The sequence below is a fragment of the Macaca thibetana genome, chromosome 13 (assembly GCF_024542745.1).
Source record: "Macaca thibetana thibetana isolate TM-01 chromosome 13, ASM2454274v1, whole genome shotgun sequence".
Classification (NCBI taxonomy): Eukaryota; Metazoa; Chordata; class Mammalia; order Primates; family Cercopithecidae; genus Macaca; species Macaca thibetana.
In genome coordinates this window covers 47,717,047-47,742,102 of record NC_065590.1, presented here as the reverse complement: position 1 = coordinate 47,742,102, position 25,056 = coordinate 47,717,047, and the positions used below count along the sequence as shown (strand labels likewise).

At 35.5% G+C, this 25,056-nt stretch overlaps 1 protein-coding gene and 1 long non-coding RNA gene across 4 annotated transcripts in view; one reads left to right on the top strand and one right to left on the bottom strand.

The window, feature by feature from the left end:
• LOC126933528 (uncharacterized) overlaps positions 1–25,056 on the bottom strand; it is a 144,848-nt gene that overhangs the window by 61,767 nt on the left and 58,025 nt on the right. Inside the window, exon 3 of one of the 3 annotated variants that reach the window (XR_007718652.1) lies at positions 11,261–11,376. The exons of the other annotated variants lie outside the window; for them this stretch is intronic. This is a non-coding gene — a long non-coding RNA (uncharacterized LOC126933528). The remainder of the gene's footprint in view (positions 1–11,260; positions 11,377–25,056) is intronic. 3 annotated transcript variants of the gene reach the window in all.
• Positions 6,077–7,455, top strand: LOC126933527 (pyruvate dehydrogenase E1 component subunit alpha, somatic form, mitochondrial-like). Its single transcript, XM_050753285.1, is given in 2 exon segments — positions 6,077–6,672; positions 6,675–7,455. Coding segments are annotated over 2 exon segments (1,170 nt in total). The 5' UTR covers positions 6,077–6,104; the 3' UTR covers positions 7,277–7,455.

Below are 25,056 nucleotides of genomic sequence, written 5' to 3'. Positions count from 1 at the left end.
CAGTGTCTATGGCTCAGCAATTGAGGCATGATTTTGCTGGTCCTCTGTGACATGATCTCTACACTCTACAAACAAATTCAAAACCAATACTCTACAAGACTGCCATCAAGATGCTAAAGGATACACAGTAACAGATAGACAGGAAAAATAAGTTCTAGTGTCCTTTATCAATGTAGGATGATGATGGTTAACAATGTAGAGTTTCAAAAAGCTAGAGCTTGGATATTGGGCTGGGCACGGTGCCTCATGCCTGTAATCCTAGAACTTTGGGAGACTGAGACGGGCAGATTACTTTAAGTCAGGAGTTCAAGACCAGTCTGGCCAACATGGTGAAAACCCATCTCTACTAAAAATACAAAAATTAGCTGGATGTGGTGGCGCATGCCTGTAATCTCAGCTACTCAGAAGGCTGAGGTAGGAGAATCACTTGAACCTGGGAGACAAAGGTTGCAGTTAGCCAAGATCACGCCATTGTACTCCAGTCTCTGGGAGAGAGTGAGACTGTCTCAAACAAACAAAACAAAACAAAACAAAAAAAAGAGGAGGATATTGAACTTTTCCAACACAAAAAAAAGATAAATATTTGAGATGATGGATACACTAATTACCCTGATCTGATCTGATCATATAGATTATATGTATAGAGACATCACTAGGTATACTATGAATATATACAATTATTATTGGTCAATTAAAAATTTAAAAAAAAACTTAACTCAAAGTTTTAAAAAGGATATTTGCCCAGGATCTGTGGCATTATCTGAAGGCTTAATTAGGGAAGGATGTGTTTCCAAGCTCACTCATGTGGTTGTTGGGATAATTGAATTCTACAGGACCTGTTGGACAGCGGTCTCAGTTCCCCTCTGGCTGCTGGCTGGAGGCTGCCCTCTTTTCTTTGCCAAGTGTCCCTCTCCATCATGACAATAATGTGAGAAGAGGCAGAGAGAGTGAATACCAGAAAAATGGAAGACACAATCTCTTATGACCTATTCTTGGAAGTGAGATTTTCTCATTTTTGCTGTTTATATCAACTAGAAATAAGCCACTACTATGTCCTGTCTGCGTGCAAAGGGAGGAGATGACAGGAAGGTGTGAAAACCAGGAGACAGGAATTCTTGAGGGCCTTTTAGGACATTGAGTACCACAGTCACGTTCATTGACTTCTTTCCGTGCTTCTACTCCATCAAATGGACAGTCTTCAAGGTTCTGTCCTCACTTCTCTTTATTCTAACAATACTTCCCTGTTTCTGGCAAATACTCATTAATACCATAAATACCCATGCCATAAAGTTTTTATACTCCTCCTGTTCAACTCAGATGTCCCATAGTCACCTAAAACTCAGTTTACATAAAGTCACATGTATTAATTGCTTTGACCTTTACTTTTCTTCATGATTATTACAATTATTTTAATCACCTACCTGAAAATCAGTTTTGGTGTGTGAATGTATCGTAGTCTTAAAGAAAAAAACACAACACTTTATTGAGTTTATTGAGATTCCATTGACATGTAAAAAGCTACCTACAATATATATAATTAAGTGTATCAAATATAATGTGTACAATTTGATATGTTTGGGAATAAATCTATATCTGTGAAACCATCATCACCATAAAGTCCATAAACATATCTGTCTGGGATTCTTCACAGCCCTTTTAAATTTTTCTGCCTTCATATTATATATCAAATACGTCCCCAAACCCTATTGGTTCTTCCTGTCTTACATTTCTCACATTTGTTACTTATTCTTCATCTTCACCCTAGTTGGGGCTACAATGACTTTACCTTCAGGATCTCATAATAACCATGTGGTGCTTTCCAAATTTCTTTTTTTTTTTTTTTTTTTTTTTTGAGACAGAGTCTCGCTCTGTCGCCCAGGCTGGAGTGCAGTGGCACGATCTCGGCTCACTGCAAGCTCCGCCTCCCGGGTTCACGCGATTCTCCTGCCTCAGCCTCCCGAGTAGCTGGGACTACAGGCGCCCACAACCGCGCCCGGCTAATTTTTTGTATTTTTAGTAGAGACGGGGTTTCACCGTGGTCTCGATCTCCTGACCTTGTGATCCGCCCGCCTCGGCCTCCCAAAGTGCTGGGATTACAGGCGTGAGCCACCGCGCCCGGCCAAATTTCTACCAACAAAATGTGCTCTGCGCAGCCATCCTAAAACATTGCTCTCATGGTGCTACTGTATTCCTTGAAGCTTTGTATTTTAAAACAAATGTAGCTTTTGAAACTTTTTGAAACAATTTTAGACTTACAGAAAACTTGCAAGAATTTTACAAAAAATATCCTATATAACCTTCACCTAGACTTCCTAAACATTAACATGTTGTCAATTTCTTTTATCATTCTATCTATATATATCCACATTTCCTCCCGAATTTTAAATGTTCTTTAATTTAATTCCGAATAAAAGGAAACTTCCCATCTTGGCTTTCAAGGCCTTATGTATCTGGTCCCAGACTTAATACCAAGAAGTACTCTATGCCTAACTGATCTGGTTTCTGTCTCCTTAACAGTCCTTGAACATTCCCATTTTTATTATGCTTTGTGCCACTTGCTTTGCAGGAAATGTCTTACTTATACATATTTCTACCTAGCAAAATCTTTCTCATCTTTTAACTTCTGATTCAAAAGGTCACTTATTTATGAAACTCAGAGGCCAGAAGTGATATCTTCCATCTCTGAACTTCTGTAACATTTTGTTTTTTACCATACCTTCTTTTCTTGTGATTATTTGTACAAATGTAAAGTATTTTGTAAGCTTGATTTATTTATAGCCCTTATTATATACACCATCATTATGCTGACATACCCTGGTTTTTTCATTCACTTAGACCTGGTTAAAAGAGAAAGATTTTTAAAAGGTTGTTTTCTTGGATTTAAAATATATAATCAACTTACAATGAGGTTATATGAAATCAACCTAAGGGTAACAGATAGTCTCTATGAGTGGACCATATTTTGAAGATACTAGCATACATAAAGGAAAATATGTCACTCAGAATGGAAGCTGTTCTTGTTAGACATAGAGTGTGAGAGAGAGTCTGAAACAATTATTGGCAGTATCTAAGGAAGCACTGTCCTGGGTGTGTGGGTGGACCTACATTCTCAGCACGGGAGGATACTGTAACAGCTTACTACACACTGTGCACTTGGCTAAGGGCTTTTTAATCCCAGCCTGATTGACTTATCACCTTAACCATATTTAAAAACAAAACAAAACAAAAAAAACCGTACAATTATTCCCCATCTTAGAAAATTGTAGCCATTTACTAAGAATTCTCTTAGGCATGAACATGAACTGGTTTAATTTTCCCAAACACAACTCTGAAAGGTAGCAAGTATTTTCATGATGTATCAATCAGATTCTAAACCTTGCTGGTTAATTTTACTTATTAAAATCGTCCAGTTCAGGCTGAAATAGCAGTTTCATACCAGATTCAGGAATCTCCCCCTCTCTACCATAAACCAAACTGTATGAGTTTAATGATGGTTTATATCTGCATGTTTATTTGTGTACATTTGTGGGGCGGGGTTGAGGGGTGGTTGGTGTTTCCTCCTTTTTTATGTCTTCCACGCTTCATTCTTCTAAGGTCTGTCTCCTTTGTTGTTGGGCACAATGAAGAGCGAATTTTTTTCTAAATATCTCACTTTTTTTGTTTCATATTTGAAGGGAAATGGCTAGCAGTTGATTGCTCACATGGAGGGCATACTGTTAATTCACTATAGCAGTGGTAGGATTTGTTCCTCACAATTATTTGTACTGTTTGATTAAGAGTGTGAGATCCTGGACTTCTCACTTTTTAAATCTCTAAATAATTCAAGGACAACAAGAAACCACCCTCTCAACATTGTTAAAATGATGTGCCCAAGATCTTACAGTTATTAGGTAAGGGGGCAAGAATTTATCTATACCACTACTAAATATTCAAGTCAATATACTCTTGCACATCTGCATAACTGCACATCTTCTCATTGTGGTGGTTCCTTTTTAGATCTGCCTTTAGGAAAAGGGTGGGTCATTCAAGCCACTAGAAATACTCTGATTCTTGTGACAGCTATTATTCTCATTGAAAACTGATCATTCTGGTTTCTTTATCAGACTCTGAGCTTGGCTGACGCAACCCTGTTCCCAAGAGACGGATTCATTATTTCTGTGTTGATAATGTAAACATTTAAAGCTTATAAGGCTGAACAACAGATTCTAGAACTGTGGTGACCTTTCAAAGTCAGAAGCACATTGTGCCGCTTCGTGGTGGTACCACTTACAAAGCCAGCAAGCAAACAAATTATCCAGCATCATCAATATCTCAAGCCTTCCACAATTAAGATCAATAATTGTGTAGGTTTACCAGGATATGATTGACAATTAAAATGAAAATAGCCTTTAATTGAAATAAAATGTATTTTACATAACATATGTGTCTGAGAAGGTCAAAGTCTACTTTAGGTTTCTTTTTTCTTAAATTAACTTAATACTTAAACCTTTAACAGAATGTTTTCTGTGATGTAAACATTTTTATTAATTTATTTGTAGATTACTTTTAATTATCAAGACCTATTTATAATGAAAAATACATTCATTCATCCTGCTAGGTGGCAGTCATCTCTAGTCTTTCATTAAGACAGTTATTAAATGTCAGCATACACAGACATCATGTTGAAGACCAACTTCTTGATACATGTCATATACATTTTTTTTAAGCAATTCATGTCACAAAAACATCCTCAGACTGTCATTAACTATTTGATAAGTGCAATATGTTATTGTAATTTATTGAAACCCAGGTTTATACTTCATTATTCTGGCCGAAATAGAGTAAGCCCATTATACCTATCACTCCCACTGATTTCAACTAAAAACTGGACAATATTTAAAAGGCAACTATCTGAAAACTCTGAAAAGTTAGCAATAGCAGACAAACTAGAGAGAGAGCCAAACTTGAAGAATGACCATAATAGAGATAAATACTTTACCTGAACATGAGGCAGTAAAAACTCTAAGGAGAAAAGAACTCCCTGATACTAGAGAGTATTATGAGAAATCTCAGAAAGAAGAAAGCTGGAGATGACCCCCACTTTATATACGAACTGACACAAGTCCTGGGCTCACTCCTAAGCTGTGTGTGTGAGTAATAGGCATTAACATGAATCAGCATAGTAAAGGCTTCGGGAATTGAACTGTAATATAAACCACCACCCAAGTCTCAGAATTACCTCTGAGATATATGTGCAAAACAGCCAAAACAATATGACAAAGACTTTGAAACTATAGCTGACATTGGAAATACCACACACAGAAGGCAAGAAATAATTTTTTAGTTTTAACCTAACTGGGTTGATGGTTTGATAAATTAAAAATTTGACATTCAACAGAAGGTTTTAACGGCACCCAGAGTCTCTCAAGGTAATATTTAAAATATCCAGGATATAACCCAAAATTATTAGAAAAATAAATAACTAGAAAAATATGACAAATTCTCAAAAGAAGGATAAATAATAAGACTTAAAGGAATAGAAATAGACAAATTCACGAATATACTTGGAGACTTTAGCACTCTTCTTTGAATTATCAACAAATAAGTAGATAGGAGACCAGCACGGATATACAAGATCTGAACAACACTATCAAATAATTTTACGTAATTGATATTTGTTGAACGCTATATCTAGCAACAGCTAATACATATTCTTATTAAATCCACATAAATAATAACCTAGATGAGCTATATCATGGCTCTTATAGCAAACTATAACATATTTTAAAAATAGAAATAATACAAAATATCTTATACGATCATAGTGGAAATCAAAACTAAAAAGATATTGGAAAAGTACCAAAATATTTGCAAATTAAATAGCATACTTCTAAACAGACACAGGTTAAAGAAAAAGTCTGGAGTAGACGATAAAATATTTTGAACCGAATGAAATTGATGAGAATGAAGATAAATTTGCGGAATGAAGCTAAAATAGTGCCTAGAGGAAAATCTATAGCATTAAATGTTTATGCTAGAAATATAGAATGATCTCAAAATAATGATCTAAGTCTTCAACTTAAGAAGCTAGGAGGAGTGGCCGCTGCCGCCAGGGCCTGTGCTTCATGAGGAAGATGCTCGCCGCCGTCTCCCGCGTGTTGTCCGGCACTTCTCAGAAGCCGGCAAGCAGAGTGCTGGTAGCATCCCGTAATTTTGCAAATGATGCTACATTTGAAATTAAGAAATGTGACCTTCACCGACTGGAAGAAGGCCCTCCTGTCACAACAGTGCTCACCAGGGAGGATGGGCTCAAATACTACAGGATGATGCAGACTGTGCGCCGAATGGAGTTGAAAGCAGATCAGCTGTATAAACAGAAAATTATTCGTGCTTTCTGTCACTTGTGTGATGGTCAGGAAGCTTGCTGTGTGGGCCTGGAAGCCGGCATCAACCCCACAGACCATCTCATAACAGCCTACCGGGCTCACGGCTTTACCTTCACCCGGGGCCTTTCCGTCCGAGAAATTCTCGCGGAGCTTACAGGACGAAAAGGAGGTTGTGCTAAAGGGAAAGGAGGATCGATGCACATGTATGCCAAGAACTTCTACGGGGGCAATGGCATCATGGAAGCGCAGGTGCCCTTGGGCGCTGGGATTGCTCTAGCCTGTAAGTATAATGGAAAAGATGAGGTCTGCTGACTTTATACGGCGATGGTGCTGCTAACCAGGGCCAGATATTCGAAGCTTACAACATGGCAGCTTTGTGGAAATTACCTTGTATTTTCATCTGTGAGAATAATCGCTATGGAATGGGAACATCTTTTGAGAGAGCAGCAGCCAGCACTGATTACTATAAGAGAGGTGATTTCATTCCTGGGCTGAGAGTGGATGGAATGGATATCCTGTGCGTCCGAGAGGCGACAAGGTTTGCTGCTGCCTATTGTAGATCTGGGAAGGGGCCCATCCTGATGGAGCTGCAGACTTATCGTTACCACGGACACAGTATGAGTGATCCTGGAGTCAGTTACCGTACACGAGAAGAAATTCAGGAAGTAAGAAGTAAGAGTGACCCTATTATGCTTCTCAAGGACAGAATGGTGAACAGCAATCTTGCCAGTGTGGAAGAACTAAAGGAAATTGATGTGGAAGTGAAGAAGGAGATTGAGGATGCTGCCCAGTTTGCCACGGCCGATCCTGAGCCACCTTTGGAGGAGCTGGGCTACCGCATCTACTCCAGCGACCCACCTTTTGAAGTTCGTGGTGCCAATCAGTGGATCAAGTTTAAGTCAGTCAGTTAAGGGGACTAGAATGGGAGGTTATACCTTCAGGGGGCTACCAGTGTTCTCAACTTGGTTAAGGAGGAAGAAAACCCAGTCAATGAAATTCTTGTAAACTTCCATTAAGACTAAGTGTGTAGATTGAGCAGGTAGTAATTGCATGCACTTCGTACATTGTTGCATTAAAAGATTATTGAGTGCTAAATAAAATAAAATAAAATAAGCTAGAAAAAGAGAAACAAATTAAAGCACAAGAAAAAGAAAAGGAACAATAAAAAATATCTGAAATTAATAAAAAGAAAAAGAAATAGAGAAAATAAACGAAACCAAAAGCTGGTTCCTTGAAAAGATGAATAGAATTCAAAAATATCTGGATGGACTGACCAAGAAAAAAGTGAGGATATACCAATTTTCAGTATCAACCATAAAAGGGGGATATCATTTCAGACCCTCAGAAAATAAAATAGAAGGAAATCTGAAATAATAAGAAAATAATAAAAACATTTGTGTGCCTATACATTTGGCAACTTAAATGAAATGGACCCAGTACTTACAAAGACGGAAACTACAAAATTTATTCAAGAAGAAATAGATAACTTGAATAGCTTTATATGAGCCAAAGAACATTATTCATAATTAAAACTTTGTAGCAAAAAATTCTAGGACCAAATTGCTTCACTGACGAAGTCTGCCAAAATTTTAAGAAATATATAAGCTTTATACAATTTGTTTTTCAGAAAATAGAAAAGGAAATATTTTGTCATTTTGTCACAAAAAAGCCAGATAAATGTAATACAAGAAACAAGAAATTGAAAACCAATATCCCTCTTACACATGGACATACAAATATTCAACAAAATATTAGACAAAAAATACAGCAGTACATGAAACAATATTAATACATCATGACTTAATAGGGTCTATCTCACTAATGAAGAACTGGTTCAACATTCAAAAGCTAATCAATATAATCCATCATAATAACAGACAAAAATGATTATTAAAATAGATAAAGAAAAATCATTTGACAAAATTTAGCATCTAATTTCCTCATAACAAAAGATATTGAGCATTCTTATATGATTATTTGACATCTGTATATCTTCCTTGGTGAGATATCTCTTCAGATATTTTGCCCATTTCTTTTTTGGGTTATTTTCTTATTGTTAAGAGTTCTTTGTGTATTATGAATACAACTGCTTTATCAAATATTTGTTTTGAAAATATTTCCTCCCAGAGTGTGACTTGCCTTTTTGTTCTCTTAACAATGTCATATCAGAGCAAAAAATCAAAAGGCGTATTTTATCATTTTTTTTCTTTCATAGATTATGCTTTTGGTGTTGTACCTAAAAACTCCTTGCCAAACCTAAAGTCATATAGATTGCCTCCTACATTTTTTCTAGAGATTTTACAATATTGTATCTTATATGTAGGATTATGATTGATTTTGAGCTTTTATGAAGGTGTGAGGTCTATGTCTAGATTTTTTTCTTTTGCATATGGGCATACAATTGTTCTAGCAACTTTTATTGAAAAGACTATCATCTCTTCATTGAATTGCCAGTTTTCCTTTATCAAAGATATTGTGTTGGTCTATTTATGAGCTTTCTATTCTGTTCCATTGATTTTTGCCTATTATTTTGATATCTTAGCCTGTCTTGATTACTGCAATTTTTTAGTAAGTTTCAATGAGTATTATTACTCATTCAACTGTGTTCTTCTTCAGTATTATGTTGGCTATTTTGATATTTTACCTTTCCATAAAAATTTTAGAGTAACTTTGTTGATATCCTCAAATTATCTTGTTGAGATTTTCATTGGGATTATATTGACTCTACAGAAAGTTGGGAAATTGACATTTTAACAATATTGAGTATTCCAATCCATGAAGATGGAATATTTCTTCATTTATTTAAAATTGTTTTGATTCTTTCCTTAGATTTTTAGAGTTTTCTACATATACATTCTATGTATATTTTGTTGGGTCTATACTGTTTTATTTTATTTTATTAAATTCTGGGATACATGTGCAGGACATACGGGTTTGTTACACAGGAAAATGTGTGCCATGGTGGTTTGCTGAGTATTTTTAAAATTATCATTTCAAACCAATAGTACTTAACTTTTATCTTTCTCCTTTCTAAAATAGGTGGCACACTTCCTACCATGAACATAATTCTCTACTGTTCCTTCTTCTTGTGGATACTGCATAATAAAAGAAGAAAGTATGAAACAAGATTTGACAATCCTCTGTTTAGAAGAGTACGTTAATGACTCTAAGGCAAAACCTCAGAATAGGAACTTGGTGACTACAGAGGTCTTTGAAACTAGACAATTAATAAGGGCAGGCCTTCAAAAGCAGATCAGAGGGAAAAAAACAATCCAAAGAGAACTTAGACACAAATACCCAATAGCAAAAGAGGTATAGCTATAATAGCAAAAAAGCACCTGAAGATGATTATTTAATGACCAGGAATACTTCCCATTCCAATATGTACAACCTTCGGCAATGTGACATTGGCATGCCTCCTATCCAGAAGTAAAATTTATTTTTCTACCCCTTTGAATCTGGGTTGGTCTTGTAACTTGCTATGTCTAATAGAACATGGTAGAAACAACTTTGTGCAAGTTGTGGAGGCTTATCCTTAAAAGACCATGCAGCTTCCATGTTTACCCAGTTGGAGACCTGCCTTCATACCACCATAGAAGGAAACCGGCCTTGTCTACCAGAGGATAAAAGGCCACATGAAGGAGAATCAAAGTACTGTAGAAAACAGCATTAAGAAGTGAGTGAGGTCTTCTTGGAAATTTCAGCCCAGCCAACTCTCCAGCTAACTGCATTCACATGAGTGAATCCAGGCTAAACAAGAAAGGATGCCATCCAGCCAAACCACTGACTGTGGGAAGCAATAAATTGCTGTTATTTCAAGATACTAAAGTTTGAGGCTATTTTTTATGCAGCAAAAGACAACTGATAGAGTACCATAAAACAGAAAATATTTATGTTTTAAGGTTCACCAAACAATGCAAGAGCCCACTTGTAAGCTCTGAAGCCCTGTTCCTAAGGTCTGTTGGCTTAGAAATTAGATGATAGAATAAAATTTAGATAATTGAATAAAAGAAAGGAAGGTGTTCCAGACAGGTAGAACAACATGAGCACAGGCAAGAGGCAGGACAAAAAGAACAAAAGGAGTCATTCTTTCATGCATTTTTTCTTTACAAAAGAAGTAATTCTGTGTTCCTCTTTAAATCTTCCAAGATTTTCCCCTTTTGGGTTATATTTAGTGTATTCATCTAAAATAGTAGAATTAGATTGCAAGGTCTAAAGGAGCAGGGAAACAAAAAGACCAACACTCAGTGAGCATTTACCATGTACCAGGAACTTGACATTGCCTAATCTCATTCAATCATCACAAAATAGTCTTATGCTACAATTATTTCTCCCCATTTTACAGAAGAGGCAACTAAAGCTCAGGGATTGTAGGTAATTTGCCCAAGTTCACTAAGCTAGTAAATGGTATTACTTTGCTTCTTCCTCTTTCAAAATATATACCACTTCCATAATCACCTACTGCCTCCCAGACTCTTTATTTATCTCACTATCAGCAATGCTTAGTTTATTTCTTCTCACAATGAAGGCACTCAAAATGTGCCTCTGATAGAATTTAGGGGGAAATAAACTTACATGAAACAAAGTTCATTAATCTGACAGAATGTAGAGGAAAACACATGAAATAAATTTCATTAATCTGATAGAACTTAGAGGGAAAAACTTACGTAAAATAAATTTTATTAATCTTTGACTCTAGTGACATTAACAGATAAATAGTTTTCTGTGTGAAGTTCACTTCCTTTATGTAACCACTAAATTCATAACTCAATCATTCACTGATCCATTTAGCAAATAGGTATTAAGCATCTCATAAGTGCCAGCTTTTTAGGCACTAGGAACACAGTGGTGAGCAGAGGGACATCAAACACATTCATACTCACAAAGTCTCTGACCTCTAGATGGAGATTATTGGTCATATTTGTGTCTTCCCTAAAGATATCCTGGGCATGGGTGTCAACCTTGAGCAAGTTGGCTTCTCAGTCATTTGTTTTTATTTCTACATGTCCTCCTAACAAAACAATAAGGGGAAAATAATATACTCCACTCTCTTTGATCCTTACAAGTGAAAAATGATTGAGTACCCCTTCCCAGAAGGAGGAACAGAATTTACTAATGCTTTCTTGTTTATCTTTAAGAGTTACAATGCTTAGAACAACTGTTTGCTCCTTGTAAGAAATGTACATGTTGTCTAGTTAGAATGGTTTAAAATTATATTTAAAAAATTCATTATTCTGTCCAAAGACCCTGGAACTTAAACTTAACTGAAAATGCACATGTAAGTCAGACCACAGTGTCTTGAAGTTTCTATGGCAAGTTTGTCAAAGTTGGAGAGCGTCACTTACTCCCAGCTGTTTCTAAGGTTCACAGCTTCCACCCCCACCCCCGCCAATACTTGTCTGAGATTCTTGGCTGAGAGAGCTGTTTGTTTCTTTATTTAGCAAAATCTAGCACAGCTCTGCTTAGCAGAGGGACAAACTGGAATTTGCAAATTTCTGCATTATCACTCAGAAATTGCCAACTTGTCACAGGTGTACAGCATGCGAATAATGGGAAGAAGAAAGCCGGGGACTGCCATGGACCTGAACGCCGGGGGCTCCATCTGCAATGTCCCAGGCACATTACTGCATCTCGTAGGGGAATCCGCTTTTCGTGGTAGGCAGAGGTGGGGAGTGCAGGTCCTACTCACGGCTTACAAGACATTTTAAGTCAACAATTATAAGCAGAGCTGTTAACAGCACGCTGCTTGATTATTATGTCATGAAGAAAAGAAAAGAATGGCAAGGGTAACTTGAAAAAATAAATGAAGAGCAGTGAGTTTTCCGAGAAGCAGAGAATGAAACTGAGAGATTCTTGTTATTTTTTAAAGCTGCTGAGTTGCTCTCACTTCTTTGCTAAGTCTCTCAAGTACTTTTTTTTCCTCAAAAGGCTTGAATAAATATCTGCCCTGCACTGAAGGGGAAATGCAGAGGCTCAGCTTACCGACAAGTGGACAGGTGGCGAAACAGGTATGGGCATTTCTGTTTCAGGTCAGCTTTTCATGGGACTTAATTGAATAATATCACCTTTCACTTTTTACCTTTTTCCCCCTCATTGATCAAGCTGCTTTTGAGAAAAGTGATACTTTGCATATCTGGCTAAGTACTGTTAACAGCCTCTGCCTGCGGTTTGTTAAAATTAAAAAAAAAAAAAAAAAAAAAAAAAAAAGTGTGATCTTGCCGGAGAAGTAATTTGCTTCTCTCCAACCAATGATGGCTTGTACTTTATGCAAATTGGTATCTAGGGACAACAAATCCCATTTAATACATATGCATAGTTCATAAAAAAAAACGACGTGAGAGAAAGAGGAAAAAAGATAAAGCAACGAGTCAGCAAAAGAACAGGTTCCGAGGAAATTTATTGTCCCAAATTGGACATTTGTAACAGATGATGTGAACAAGTGTTAACTTTGTTTTCAGCAGCTCTTCACGTACGTTCACTAGACATCACACAGATTATGTTTTAAGGATCTGAACTGTAATAAAAAAAAAGTGTCTATGGGCTTTAGAGTGTTGTGTTCCATATGGTTAGGGAAGTACGGAGTTATTGCGACAAGCATCTTGTGAAGCTCATTACGCGCGGTGGTGTTAGATGCGAATTGCCGCGCATAGCTATAGGGTACGTACATGACATCCCACAGTCAGCAGATAGCAACTGGAAATGAAAGATATGAAGGCACAGAGTACAGCTTCAGGGAACATGTTAGACAAAACATCTGCTGGTATCAGAACACTGCATTATCAGATCATTGTGGCCATGAATTTTTTATAGACAGTTTTTTCCCCCAAACCGCAACTTTGAAAGTGACATTTTGTGCAAAAAGTTTTTGATTGAAGTGTGATGTCAGGAGGAAGTCCAGTGCTGTAAGTCATTGTACAGAGAGCCGACACTGGCAGCCCAAGAAAACTCCTTTTTGCAAAGTGGGGCAACCTCGCCTAGGAGAATGTGTGCTGCAGTGCGTGCACATGGGAAGGCATAAGCAAGAAAGTTTTCTAAGCAAAAAAATATGACTGAGATGCTTTGGTCTTTCTATGTCACTCAACATGTGGACAGGTTCATATCCTTCATATCCTAGACATTCACTTAACACTGCCTTTCTTCATGCGGAGAAAGGGTTGGTCAGGAACTCCAATTAAGTGAGGAGGCAATATTCCATCAACTTATCTCTTGTACTCCGCTTGTTAATGGCAGCATTTCTCTTTTGCCACTTCTGCCTGAGAGTGGCTCTTGTAAGAGGTTCCTTCATTGCAGGAAACTTGCATGGATGAAAAACTAGCTGAGTTCTGATTATTCGAAGTGTACATTAGCGGCCCCACAGTCCTTGAGAGACGGTGGCAGGAAGGCCTGAAGAAAGGGAGGCAGTGGGGAGATGGTCCTCACCTTGAGAAAAGTTAATGGTCCTGATATTTAGGCCCCATTCCAGGATGCCATATACTTCATCTTGGAAGATAATGAAGCTCATCTAAAAGTATTATGACTTATGGAAGAATCCAGCTATCGACAGCCACCTTTCTGTTAACATGGTTCTGAGAAATGGAATGATTTCACAGGCCATGGGGTACAGGGATAAACGTATTTCTCTTAAAAGAGCTAATGCAAAAGAAGAGTAGAGGAGAAAGAGCTCAAAGACAAGTGGCAGGTCCTTGAAATGGATTCTGGAGAACTAGAGGAAGTGCTTTTCTCTATAATGCAACCAGTATTCAATTTAACATTCTTTTCAATAAACCATTGGATTCCTCTCTTAGCCCATTAGAAAAGTGACACACTGGATAAGATCAGAGTGTGATGCTCAGAAACCCTCAAGAGAGACTATATTTACTCATGGCAGCAGATATGAAGGAACATCTGTACAATAATTGGCAATAGTTCCAGATATGAAAGAGAAAAGTAAAAGATACTCATGAATGAGTAAGCACCAACTACAGAGATCTGTACTTCACAGCTCCAAGCTGTTCTCTTATCATTCTACATATTTTTTTCCATTTTCTTTTTGTCTTATTTTCATCTTTCTTTTTTATTTTCTTTCAGCGAAAGCAAAGTGAGGAAGAGGATTTCTTTTCATTTTTCATAATTCCTTTTTTCTACTGCTTCGTAGAAGAGATATGAGTATAGAGAAATACCCTCTGGGTATATATTCTCTATTATATTCCCTGAAAGTTTTGATGAGCCATCAACTGTACACAGAAAGATGTGAGAATTCGTTCACTCAATAAATATTTACTAAGCACCGATTACTGCAAGTGGCCCTTGTGCTAAGAAGAACTACGATTTTCAATAACTGTATTTATTTATTTTTAATATTATTTTTGAGAAAAGGTCTTGCTCTGTTGCCCAGGTTGGTGTGCAGTGGTGCAATCATGGCTCACTGCAACCTTGACCTCCAGGCTCAAGTGATCCTCTCACCTCAGCCTCCCAGAGAGCTGGGACCACAGGTGTGCACCAATACACCCAGGTAATTTTTTCATTATTTGTAGAGATGAGGTCTTGCTATGTTGCCCAAGCTAGTCAGGAACTCCCGTACTCAAGCAATCCTACTGCCTCAGCCTCCCAGAGTGTTGGGATTATAGGCATGAGCCAGTGCACCCGGCCTTTATTTATTTTTGAAAAATATTGTAAATAAAAAAATTAATAAATAATACTCAGAGTCAAACATTAAGTAAAAGAGGGGAAAGAGAGAGTTAGGTAACCTTCAACCTGGTTTTGTCTTGAGAACATTTGCTGTTCCAAGTAAATTTAGCTTTGTTTTCCTTGATCTCTAAGGGTATGGAAAATACAAAGTCTAGGGATCATTCTAAGTGAGAAATATAGATGGAGATATCCCTACATCTAATTCCTCCAAAGACTACATGCTCAGTGTCACATAAAACACAAGTAAGCATGTCCTAGTCATCAGCCAATCACCAGCACACACACACACAGCCAACAACACAATAAGACAAAGACTTCAGAAAACATATTTATCAGGTATAAAAGAAATATGTCTAATGAATGCTAAGAAGGTGAATAAGGGACAAATCATAAAAAATAGTTAAAGGTTATACAAATGTAAAAGCATATTTAAGTAAGAAAAAATAGAGCTTATAGAAAAAACATATAATTCATTGGATGGATTTAACAGTTGAATACAAATAAAGACAAAAATTTTGTGAGCAGGAAGATATGTCTGAAGAGAAGCAAAGAGATGCAAAATGTTTTAAAAGTTAAATCATGATGGGGAAGAAAAAAGTTTTAATATACGCCTAATTAAGTTTCAAAAACAAGAGAAAGGGAGCTGCAGTAGTATTTGGAAGCATAACAGCTTAGAATTTTCTAAAATACCAATTCTCAGACTTATGAAGTCTGAGAATTATAATACCAATTCTTTTGGTATTATATGAATATATTATATAATACCTATATAATATATAATTATATGAATTATATAATATAATACCAATATTATATGAATTATAATACCAATTCTCAGACTTATGAAGCTAAATGAATCCTAACCAGGAAAATAAATATCTAGAACACAAAACTGCAGACCACAAAAGACATAAATGTATTAAAGCACCAAGGCAAAAATGAGAACCTTCAATGTTTGATGAATTGACAGCGAACTTCTCAACAGCAACTATGAAAGCCATACACTGTGGTAACATCTTTAATGTGCTCAGAGAAAATAACTGTCTACTGAGACTGCATGTTAATCAAAGTGATTTTCAAGAGAGTGGGTAAGATAGCGATATTTGTTGAAACGAAATTAATAGTTCACTATCAACAGATCTTCTTTGAATGAACTTTTAAGAAATGAAATTCACAAAAAAACGCAAGTGATCCCAGATGTTAGCTTTGAGTAACAGGAATATATTAGGAGCAAAGAAAATGATAACATGTGAATAAATTTAAATAAACTTTGGTGGCATAAAATTATAGTGATAAATTCTTCATGAGGTTAAAAAGCAAATAGAAAAAACTAATAAAAGACACAAAAAAGGTAAAAGGAGGGCATTGTTTTTATTAAGATAGTCTAGGCCAGGTATGGTGGCTCATGCCTGAAATCTGAGCACTTTGGGAGCCCAAGGTGGGCCGATTGGTTGAGTCTAGGACTTCAAGACCAACCTGGGCAACATGACAAAACCTTGTCTCTACAAAAAAAAAAAAAAAAAATTAGCTGGGTGTGGTGGCATGTGCATGTAGTCCTAGCTACCCGGGAGGCTGAGGTAGAAGGATCACCTTAATCCAGGAATTCAAGGCTGCAGAAAGTTGAGACCTTGCCACTGCACTCCAGCCTGAGTGACAGAGCAAGATCCTGTCTCAAAAAAAAAAAAAAAAAAAAAAAAGTCCACAATTTCTGGAATGTTTAGGTTGAAGGGAAAGGTATCAATTTAAATTTGATAAATAATGTTTGCATGCTAAAATAATTAAGGGAACCTTTAAGCTAATACAAATAGGGCATAATATTTATTAATATTTATTTATTAATTTTATATTTATTTATAACATTTCTTAATTTTCCCTAGCCTCCCAGGTAGCTGGGACTACATGCACATGCCACCATACCCAGCTAATTTTTTTTTTGGTAGAGACAAGGTTTTGTCATGTTGCCCAGGTTGGTCTTGGAGTCCTAGACTCAACCAATCTGCCCACCTTGGGCTCCCAAAGTACGCAGATTTCAGGCATGAGTCACCATACCCGACCTAGACTATCTTAATAATGGAAAAATGGAAAATATGGAAATAATGATCAACCATTCCAAACAGAAGCAATAAGAGAGAGGAAATGTGAAACAAAATTTGAGACAAGTAAGAAGCAGAAATTAAAATGGAGTATGTACATTTACATAAATTACAGTAAATGTAAATGGTCTTCATGGTCTAGTTAAAAGATCAAGATTGCCCAATTGAGAGCGAGAGAGAAAGACAGGGAATGAGAGAGAGAGAGAGAGAGAGAGAGAACAGAACAGACAGAAGTAGAGGGAGAGAGAAAGAGGAAAAACAAGAAGAATAAGGAGGAGCAGAGGAGGCTGGGTCAAGAAGAGCAGGAGATTAAGAAGAAGAAGAAAAAATAGAGGAAGGGAAAGGTAAAAAACAAGGATAAAAACAAGAAGAAAAAATTTAAAATATTTTTTAAAAAAGAGAGAAAAGATCAACCAGGAGATTATTAATTGAAAGAAAGACAGTATATAAGGCAAAATAAATATTATTATTATGAAAAATAAAGAGGGTCACTATATAATGATAAAATGTTTAATTTTAAACTTGCATGTATCTAGTAATAGCTTAGAACATGTAGAGTCAAAACTGACCGAACAGTGTAGGATAACTTGACAAAGTCACTATCATAGCAGCATATTTTAAGGCCCCTCACACAGTTATTGATAGAGCAAGAAAATAAAAAACATTAAAATTTGAAGTTTTTAAGCAATATAAAGAGCATGCATGATATAATAGGCATATGTAGACTAAGGTACCAATAACTGCATACTATTTTTAGATACTCATAAACCATTTACAAAAATTGACTATCCTGAATTATGAAGCATGTATTAATGAATTATCAATCATGTATTAATGAATTTCAAACTTTTAGGTACTATATATTCTTTAACAAAAATACAGTTAAGTCATAAATAAATAATTTAAATTTTAAGTAGGGAAACTATTTATTTTGGAATTTAAAATCACACTTCTAAATATAAGTGAGAAAGTGGAAAAGCATTGTGGAAAATAGAAAATGTTTAGATTTGATAGAAATAAAAATACTGCTTTTCAAAAAACTATAGAATACAGCTAAATTGTAGGTTTGGACATTTTATTAGAAAAGAATATATTTTAAAAATTTCACTACAAAATTGATAAATGAGATGATAGATATGTTAATTAGTTTTGTAAATTATTCCACATTGTGTACATATATCTAAACATCACATTTTACCCCATAAATGTATACAATTATAATTTGTCAATTAAGAAAGATATTAATAAAAATAAGAGAATAAAGGCTAACAATTAATTAGTTAAATACCTATTATGGTTAACATTAGGTGTCAACTTGATTGACCTGCAGGATGCCTAGATAACTGCTAAGTATTGTTTCTGGGTGTGTCTGTGAGGGGTTGCCAGAGGAGACTAACATTTGAGTCAGTAGACTAAGAGAGGAAGGCTCACCCTCAGTGTGTGTGGGCACCATCCAATCTGCTGCCAGCTGGCTAGAACAAAGCAGGCAGAGCAGCTGGGATAAGCTGTCTTGCTGTGTCTTCCGGCTTTCATCTTTCTCCCATGGTGGATGCTCCCTGTCCTTGGACATGAAACTCCAGGTTCTTTGGCCTTTGGACTCCTGTTCTTACGTCAGTGATTTGCCTGGGGCTCTCGGGCCTTCAATCACAGACTGAACACCTGCACTGTTGGCTTCCCTACTTTCGAGACTTTTGGACTTGGACTGGGCCACCATACCTACCTCCTCAGCTTGCAGATGGCCTATCATGGGACTTCATCTTGTGATGGTATGAGTCAATTCTCCTTAATAAATTCCCTTTCATATATACACATATCCTATTAGTTTTGTCCCTCTGAAGAACCCTGACTAATACAATACCCAAATAAACACATTCGAAAAAAACACCACTCCCTAAATAAATGGCAAAGGGTGAAAATAACAATAAAACAGTAGAGATTAAGAAACCATGTAACAAAAAAATCCAATAGAGCCATTGACAAATCTTTGCTATTGACAAAGATTGTTTTTTGAAAAGTAAAATGTGAAATTCCTGTAGCAAAATTCATCAAAGAAATGAAGAATAAATTAAAAATATTGGAAATAAATGATCCATAATTCTAGATATTAAATATAGTATGAGTAACTTTATGTCAGTACACTTGAAAATATAAAATGGTCAACCTTTCAGAAGAAAAAAAGGTAGAACTTTAAATCCAGAATGAGAAAGAAAAAAAAAAAATCTGAATAGTTTTATTACCTCTAAAGAAACTGAATTATACTCCGAAAGAAACACCAAACCCAAGTGATGTTAAAATTATGTTCTACCAAACATGCAAGGTATAAATAGTCCTAATCTCATATACAGTATCTCAAAGTTTAGATAAAATGGGAGTAATATGTCACACAATTTGGTGGGCTAGCTAATTCTTAACACTGTAACCTGACAAGGACAACATAAAAAATCAGATTATATCTATAACTTACTCTGGAATAGAGGTGTAAAAATTCCAAACAAAATATAAAATAAACCTAGCATTGTAATGATTTTTTAGATCTACTCACAAATATGCTTATACTGTCTTTTCCTGGGCACGTAGTAGGATTTCACTTTTCTACATACTGATGGTTAGATTTTTCCATGTAGTGTTTTGGCCAATAAAATGTAAATAGAAGGGCTGTGTGCCAATTCAGATCAGATGCTTTCAGAGCCAGAATGCAAGGTCTCATGTTATTTCTCTCTCCACAACACACACCCCTGCCACTTCCATATACTCCCCAAATGGTGAAGATACCATCAGCCTGAGTTCCTGTCAAAAACTAGATAGAGCAGAGACTCCATATGACTCACAATTGACATTTAACATTATTGAGAAATAAACCTTTGTTATTATAAATTACAAAAATGTAGAGGTTGTTTGTTATAGCATTAGATCCCAAACCATTCTGCCTGATGCAAGCATTGTATAAAAAATGAATTTACTTTGTGACCGAAATGAATTTATCACAGAAATATAATTGTTGCTTAACACTGGAAAATCAGCATGTTAAGAGTTCAAGAGAAAAAAATATATAATCTTCTCAATAAATGAAGAGAAAGGTTTGATAAAAATAAAAAATGTATTTATATAAAAGCTCTCACAAGACTATTGATAAAGACAAATTCCTTCATGAAAGATGTACATACACCTTTAGAAAGCCTGAAACCTACATCATACTTCATAGTAAATGTTGATAGTATGCTCTTTAAGGTCAATACAAATGGCAAGCATGCTCTTCATGATCATTTCTAATTGGCATTGCATAGAAGACCTTAGAGCAGTAAGGCAAGAAAAAGAAATAAAAAGTGAAGGATTAGAAATAGAGATACAAGGCCCGGCGCGTTGGCTCAAGCCTGTAATCCCAGCACTTCAGGAGGCTGAGGTGGGTGGATCATGAGGTCAGCAGATCGAGATCATCCTGGCTAATACAGTGAATGAAACCCCGTCTCTACTAAAAGTACAAAAAATTAGCCGGACGTGGTGGCGGGCGCCTGTAGTCCCAGCTACTCTAGAGGCTGAGGCAGGAGAACTGCGTGAACCCGGGAGGCGGAGCTTGCAGTGAGCCGAGATCGCGCCACTGCGTTCCAGACTGGGCGACAGAGCGAAACTCCCACTCAAAAAAAAAAAAAAAAAAAAAAAAAAAAAAAGAAAAAAAAAAGAAATGGAAATACAAAAATGTATTTACTCACAAATGAAAAATCATATAATTATCTTGGTAGAAAATCCCAAACAATCAGTAAGTAAATTATTAGAAATCATAAGATAGCTTAAGAAGACCTCTGAATGTAAAATCAATTCAAAAACTAACTAAAAATCTATTCAACAGAAAAAAAGTGTGTAAAATATGATTTTAAAGGAGATGCCATTTACAAAAACATCAAATATACCATATATATGGATAAATCTAACAATGTTATGAAGAAAATTAAAACATAATTGGAAAGAATCAAATAGATCTCAGTAAGTGGAGAGTAATGTCATATTCAAATATAAATATTTATGTTCAAATATTGGGGAAATAATAATTGCAGATTTAAATTCAGTCCACATTGATTTATGGATTCAATACAACTTATCTAAAATTTAACTCTGTGTGTCAATGAACAAGCTGGTTCCAAAGTAATTTGATACAAAAGTAATTGCAGTTTTTGCTATTACTTTCAACGGCAAAAACCGCAATTACTTTTGCACCAACTTCATATAAAGAGCAAAAAGTCAAAAACAGTCAAGATATTGTCAACTATCAGGAATTGTCATAAAGCTACCTATATGTATATGCCAATGTGATATGTGATTTATTTTCCATTGCAGTTCAATGGGAAATAGTAGATTTTAAAATAAATGGTGCTAAACCAATTGATTTTCCACATTGTAAAAGACATAATTTAGACCCCAACCTCACACTACACATAGCAAGACCCTGCCTCTAGAAAATAGCAATAATAAAATTAAATTAAATTAGTTTGAATTTAAGACTAAAATGGGAAAGACAAGCTTATAAAACATTTTTAGAACAATATAAGAGGTAGCAAAGTCATTACCTCAGGGTAGAGAATAAAAAAGTAGAAAGCACAAACCTCAATGAAAAAGCTTCATAAATTTAATTATACTGAATTAAGAATTTAGATTAATTATAGAGAAACCAGAGAGTGAAGGAAAAGTCTATAAAAATGAAAAAAAAATACATTTATGACATATGTAATTCAAAAAGGATTATTTTGTAGAACAGCAACTAGATTAGGAATCAGGCCCCTCCCTGGAATATTCCCGGCCCCACAGTGATTCCAATCAAGCATACACAAAACACTTCCTAAAGTGTAGGAGCTTATCTTGACATTTGGGGTTGGTATATCTTGATTTTGGTGGCTGATAAAGAAAAACTGGGGATTCATGGACAGAAAAAGAATTCTTCCAAGATCCTCTTTGGGTCAGAGAAGCTGAAATAGTGGGTCTACGAGAACAATCATGCAAAGGAGTCAATTACACAAGAAGCAATGGGAATCTGGGTAGGGCAGCAGAGGAAGAGACAGTCTTTAGGATATGAAGGTGAAAGCTGACCCTGGCCCATCCTCTTCCATAGGTATCTCCTGTAAGATATGTGCATAGGTCATTAAAGGTCTTGCACATGTCATTAAAGTTTATTCCTATGTATTTATCATGCCTGTTGTTATTGTAAATGGAAATTTTATTTTACATTTCTAATAGATTGTGCTTTTTACATATGAAATATGTACATTGTTTATTGTACCATTTTACTACTGAATTACCTTTGTTTGGGGTATATTTTCACTTGATTCTTTGGAGTTTATTTAGATGTTCAATCATGTTATCTGTAAATTGGAGTAGTTTACCTCTTCCTTTTCAATGTTATCTATTTAATTGGCTTTTTTCTTGCCTTTTTCAAGCTTAATGTTAGTAATTGTGATAAAAATAAGCATTCCTTGCTTTTTTTTTTAATTTCAAAGGAGACTCCACTTACATTTGGGCAGGGAGAGATAAGTTTTAATTGTTTTAAAGTATTATCAATAAATTTCTATTTTAGTAAATTTTTTCAAAAACATTAAATTTTATCAAACATCCTTTGGAGTCTGTGAAGGCAATCATATGAGTTTTATCCTTATGTTTATTCATTTATTTCAAAAAATTTTTTAGACACAGGGTCCCACTCTGTTGCCCAGACTGGAGTGCAGTGGTACAATCACAGTTAATTGCAGCCTAGAACTCCTGGGATCCTGGGATCAAGGGATCCTCCTGCGTCAGCCTCCCAAGTAGCTAGGACTACAGGCATCTGCACAATACCAGGCTAATTTCTTTTAATTTTTTTGTAGACATGGGGTCACGCAATGTTGCCTGGTCTTGAACTCCTGGCCTCAAGTCATCCTCCCACCTTGGCCTATGCAAGTTCTGGGATTACAGGTGTGAACCACTGCACTTGCCCTATGTTTATTTATATAATAAATTATATAATTAGATTTATTGGTATTAACTAACCTGCTTTCCTGGCATAAGAGCCACTTATTTATGAAGTACTATTTTTTAATGTTATTCTGAAATCTGTATGTTGATATTTTATTTAGTATATTTGTATTAATATTCATGAGTGGCTTTGGTCTGTAGTTTTCTTTCTTAATAAAATCATTTTTAGTTTTGGTGTTAATGTTACACTCAGTACATATGAATACATAAATAAGAAGAGTGTCAACATATTGGAATTTTCCACTCCTTAAAGTTTCTTGTGAACATGTCTGGACCTAGTGCTTTTGGGATATGGGGCATGGACACATGTTGAACAGGAAAAAAGATATATTTTATTTTTTTTTTCACTTTTAAACAGCTTTGTTGAGATAAAATGTACATACCATAAAGTTCACCCACTTAATATGTACAATTCAATGATTTTTAGTGCATTTGCAGAGTTATGCAACCATCACCATAATCTAATCATGTAATATTTTTAATATGCCCAAAGGAAAACATAAACCAATCAGCAGTTACTCTAACTTCCCCATTCCCAGTTCGCGATGACTACTAATCTCTTTTCTATCTCACTAGATTTTCCTATTGGGACATTTTCAGTAAAAGGTTTCACACAACACATGGTGTTTCATGACTAGCTTCTTTCATAGCATAATGTTTTCATGGTTCATCCATGTTGTAGCATGTATCAGTACTTCATTTTTTTATATTAACAAATAATATCCATTGTGTGGATACACCATGTTTTATTTATCCATTCATCAGTATATGGGCATTTGGATTGTTTCTACTTTTGGCTATCACGAATAATGCTAATATGAACATTGGGGTACAAGTTTTTCTGTACACATATGTTTTTATTTTTCTTGGTTATATACCTAGGCAGGTGTAGAGAATTTGAAGAGCTTGGTGGAAGTTCAATGGGAATTTTAGAAGTTAAGATCCTTTAGGGAGAAATTAAGAGATTTAAAAACACTGAATATCAAAAAAATTTTTGAGGATACACAGAAAGATATCAGGTGGATCACCTGGATTATATGATAGCTCTAAATTTAACATTTCAGCCACTTGAAAACTGTTCTCCAAAGTAGCTGCACTACCTTATATTTCTTTTAGCAGTGTGTATTTCTTTTAGCAATGTATTTCTTTTAGCAAAGTATATAAGGTATATGTATACCTTATATTTCTTTTAGCAAAGTAGCTGCACTGCCTTATGTTTCTTTTGGCAAACTTCAACCAATTTCCCACATCCTCACCCATACTTGTTATTATTGCTTGTCATTTTGATTGGAGGTTTTGAAGTGGTATCTCATTATGATTTGCTGTCTACCCAGTGACTAATGGTATTGAGCATCATGTTATGTTTATTCACAATTTGTATATCACTATATCATCTCTAACAATATCTATTTAAATATTTTGCTCTTTTTAATTGGATCACTTGTCTTTTTAATAAACACTTTTTAAGTTCAGGGGTACAAGTGCAGGTTTGTTACATAGGTAAACTTGTTTCATGGGGGTTTGTTTTACAGATTATTTCATCACCCAGGAATTAAGCCTAGTACCCATTAGTTATTTTTCCTGATCCTCAACCTCCTCCCACCTCCACCCTCCACAAGACCCAGTGTGTGTTGTTTCTCTCTATGTGTCCATGTGTTCTCATCATTTAGCTCCCACTTATAAGTGAGGATATGTGGTATTTGTTGATTTGTAAGAGTATTTTATATATTCTGGATACAAGTCCCTCATGAGATACATTATTTGCAAATATTTTCTCAGTACATAGGTTATCTTTTTATTTTCTTTTGAAGTCCTTTAAAGAAAAACATTTTTAATTTTGAGGAAGTTCCATTTGTAATATTCTCTTTTATCACTTGTGCTTTCGGTAGCATATCTAAAAAGTCATTGCCAAACCCAACATACAAAGATTTACTCTT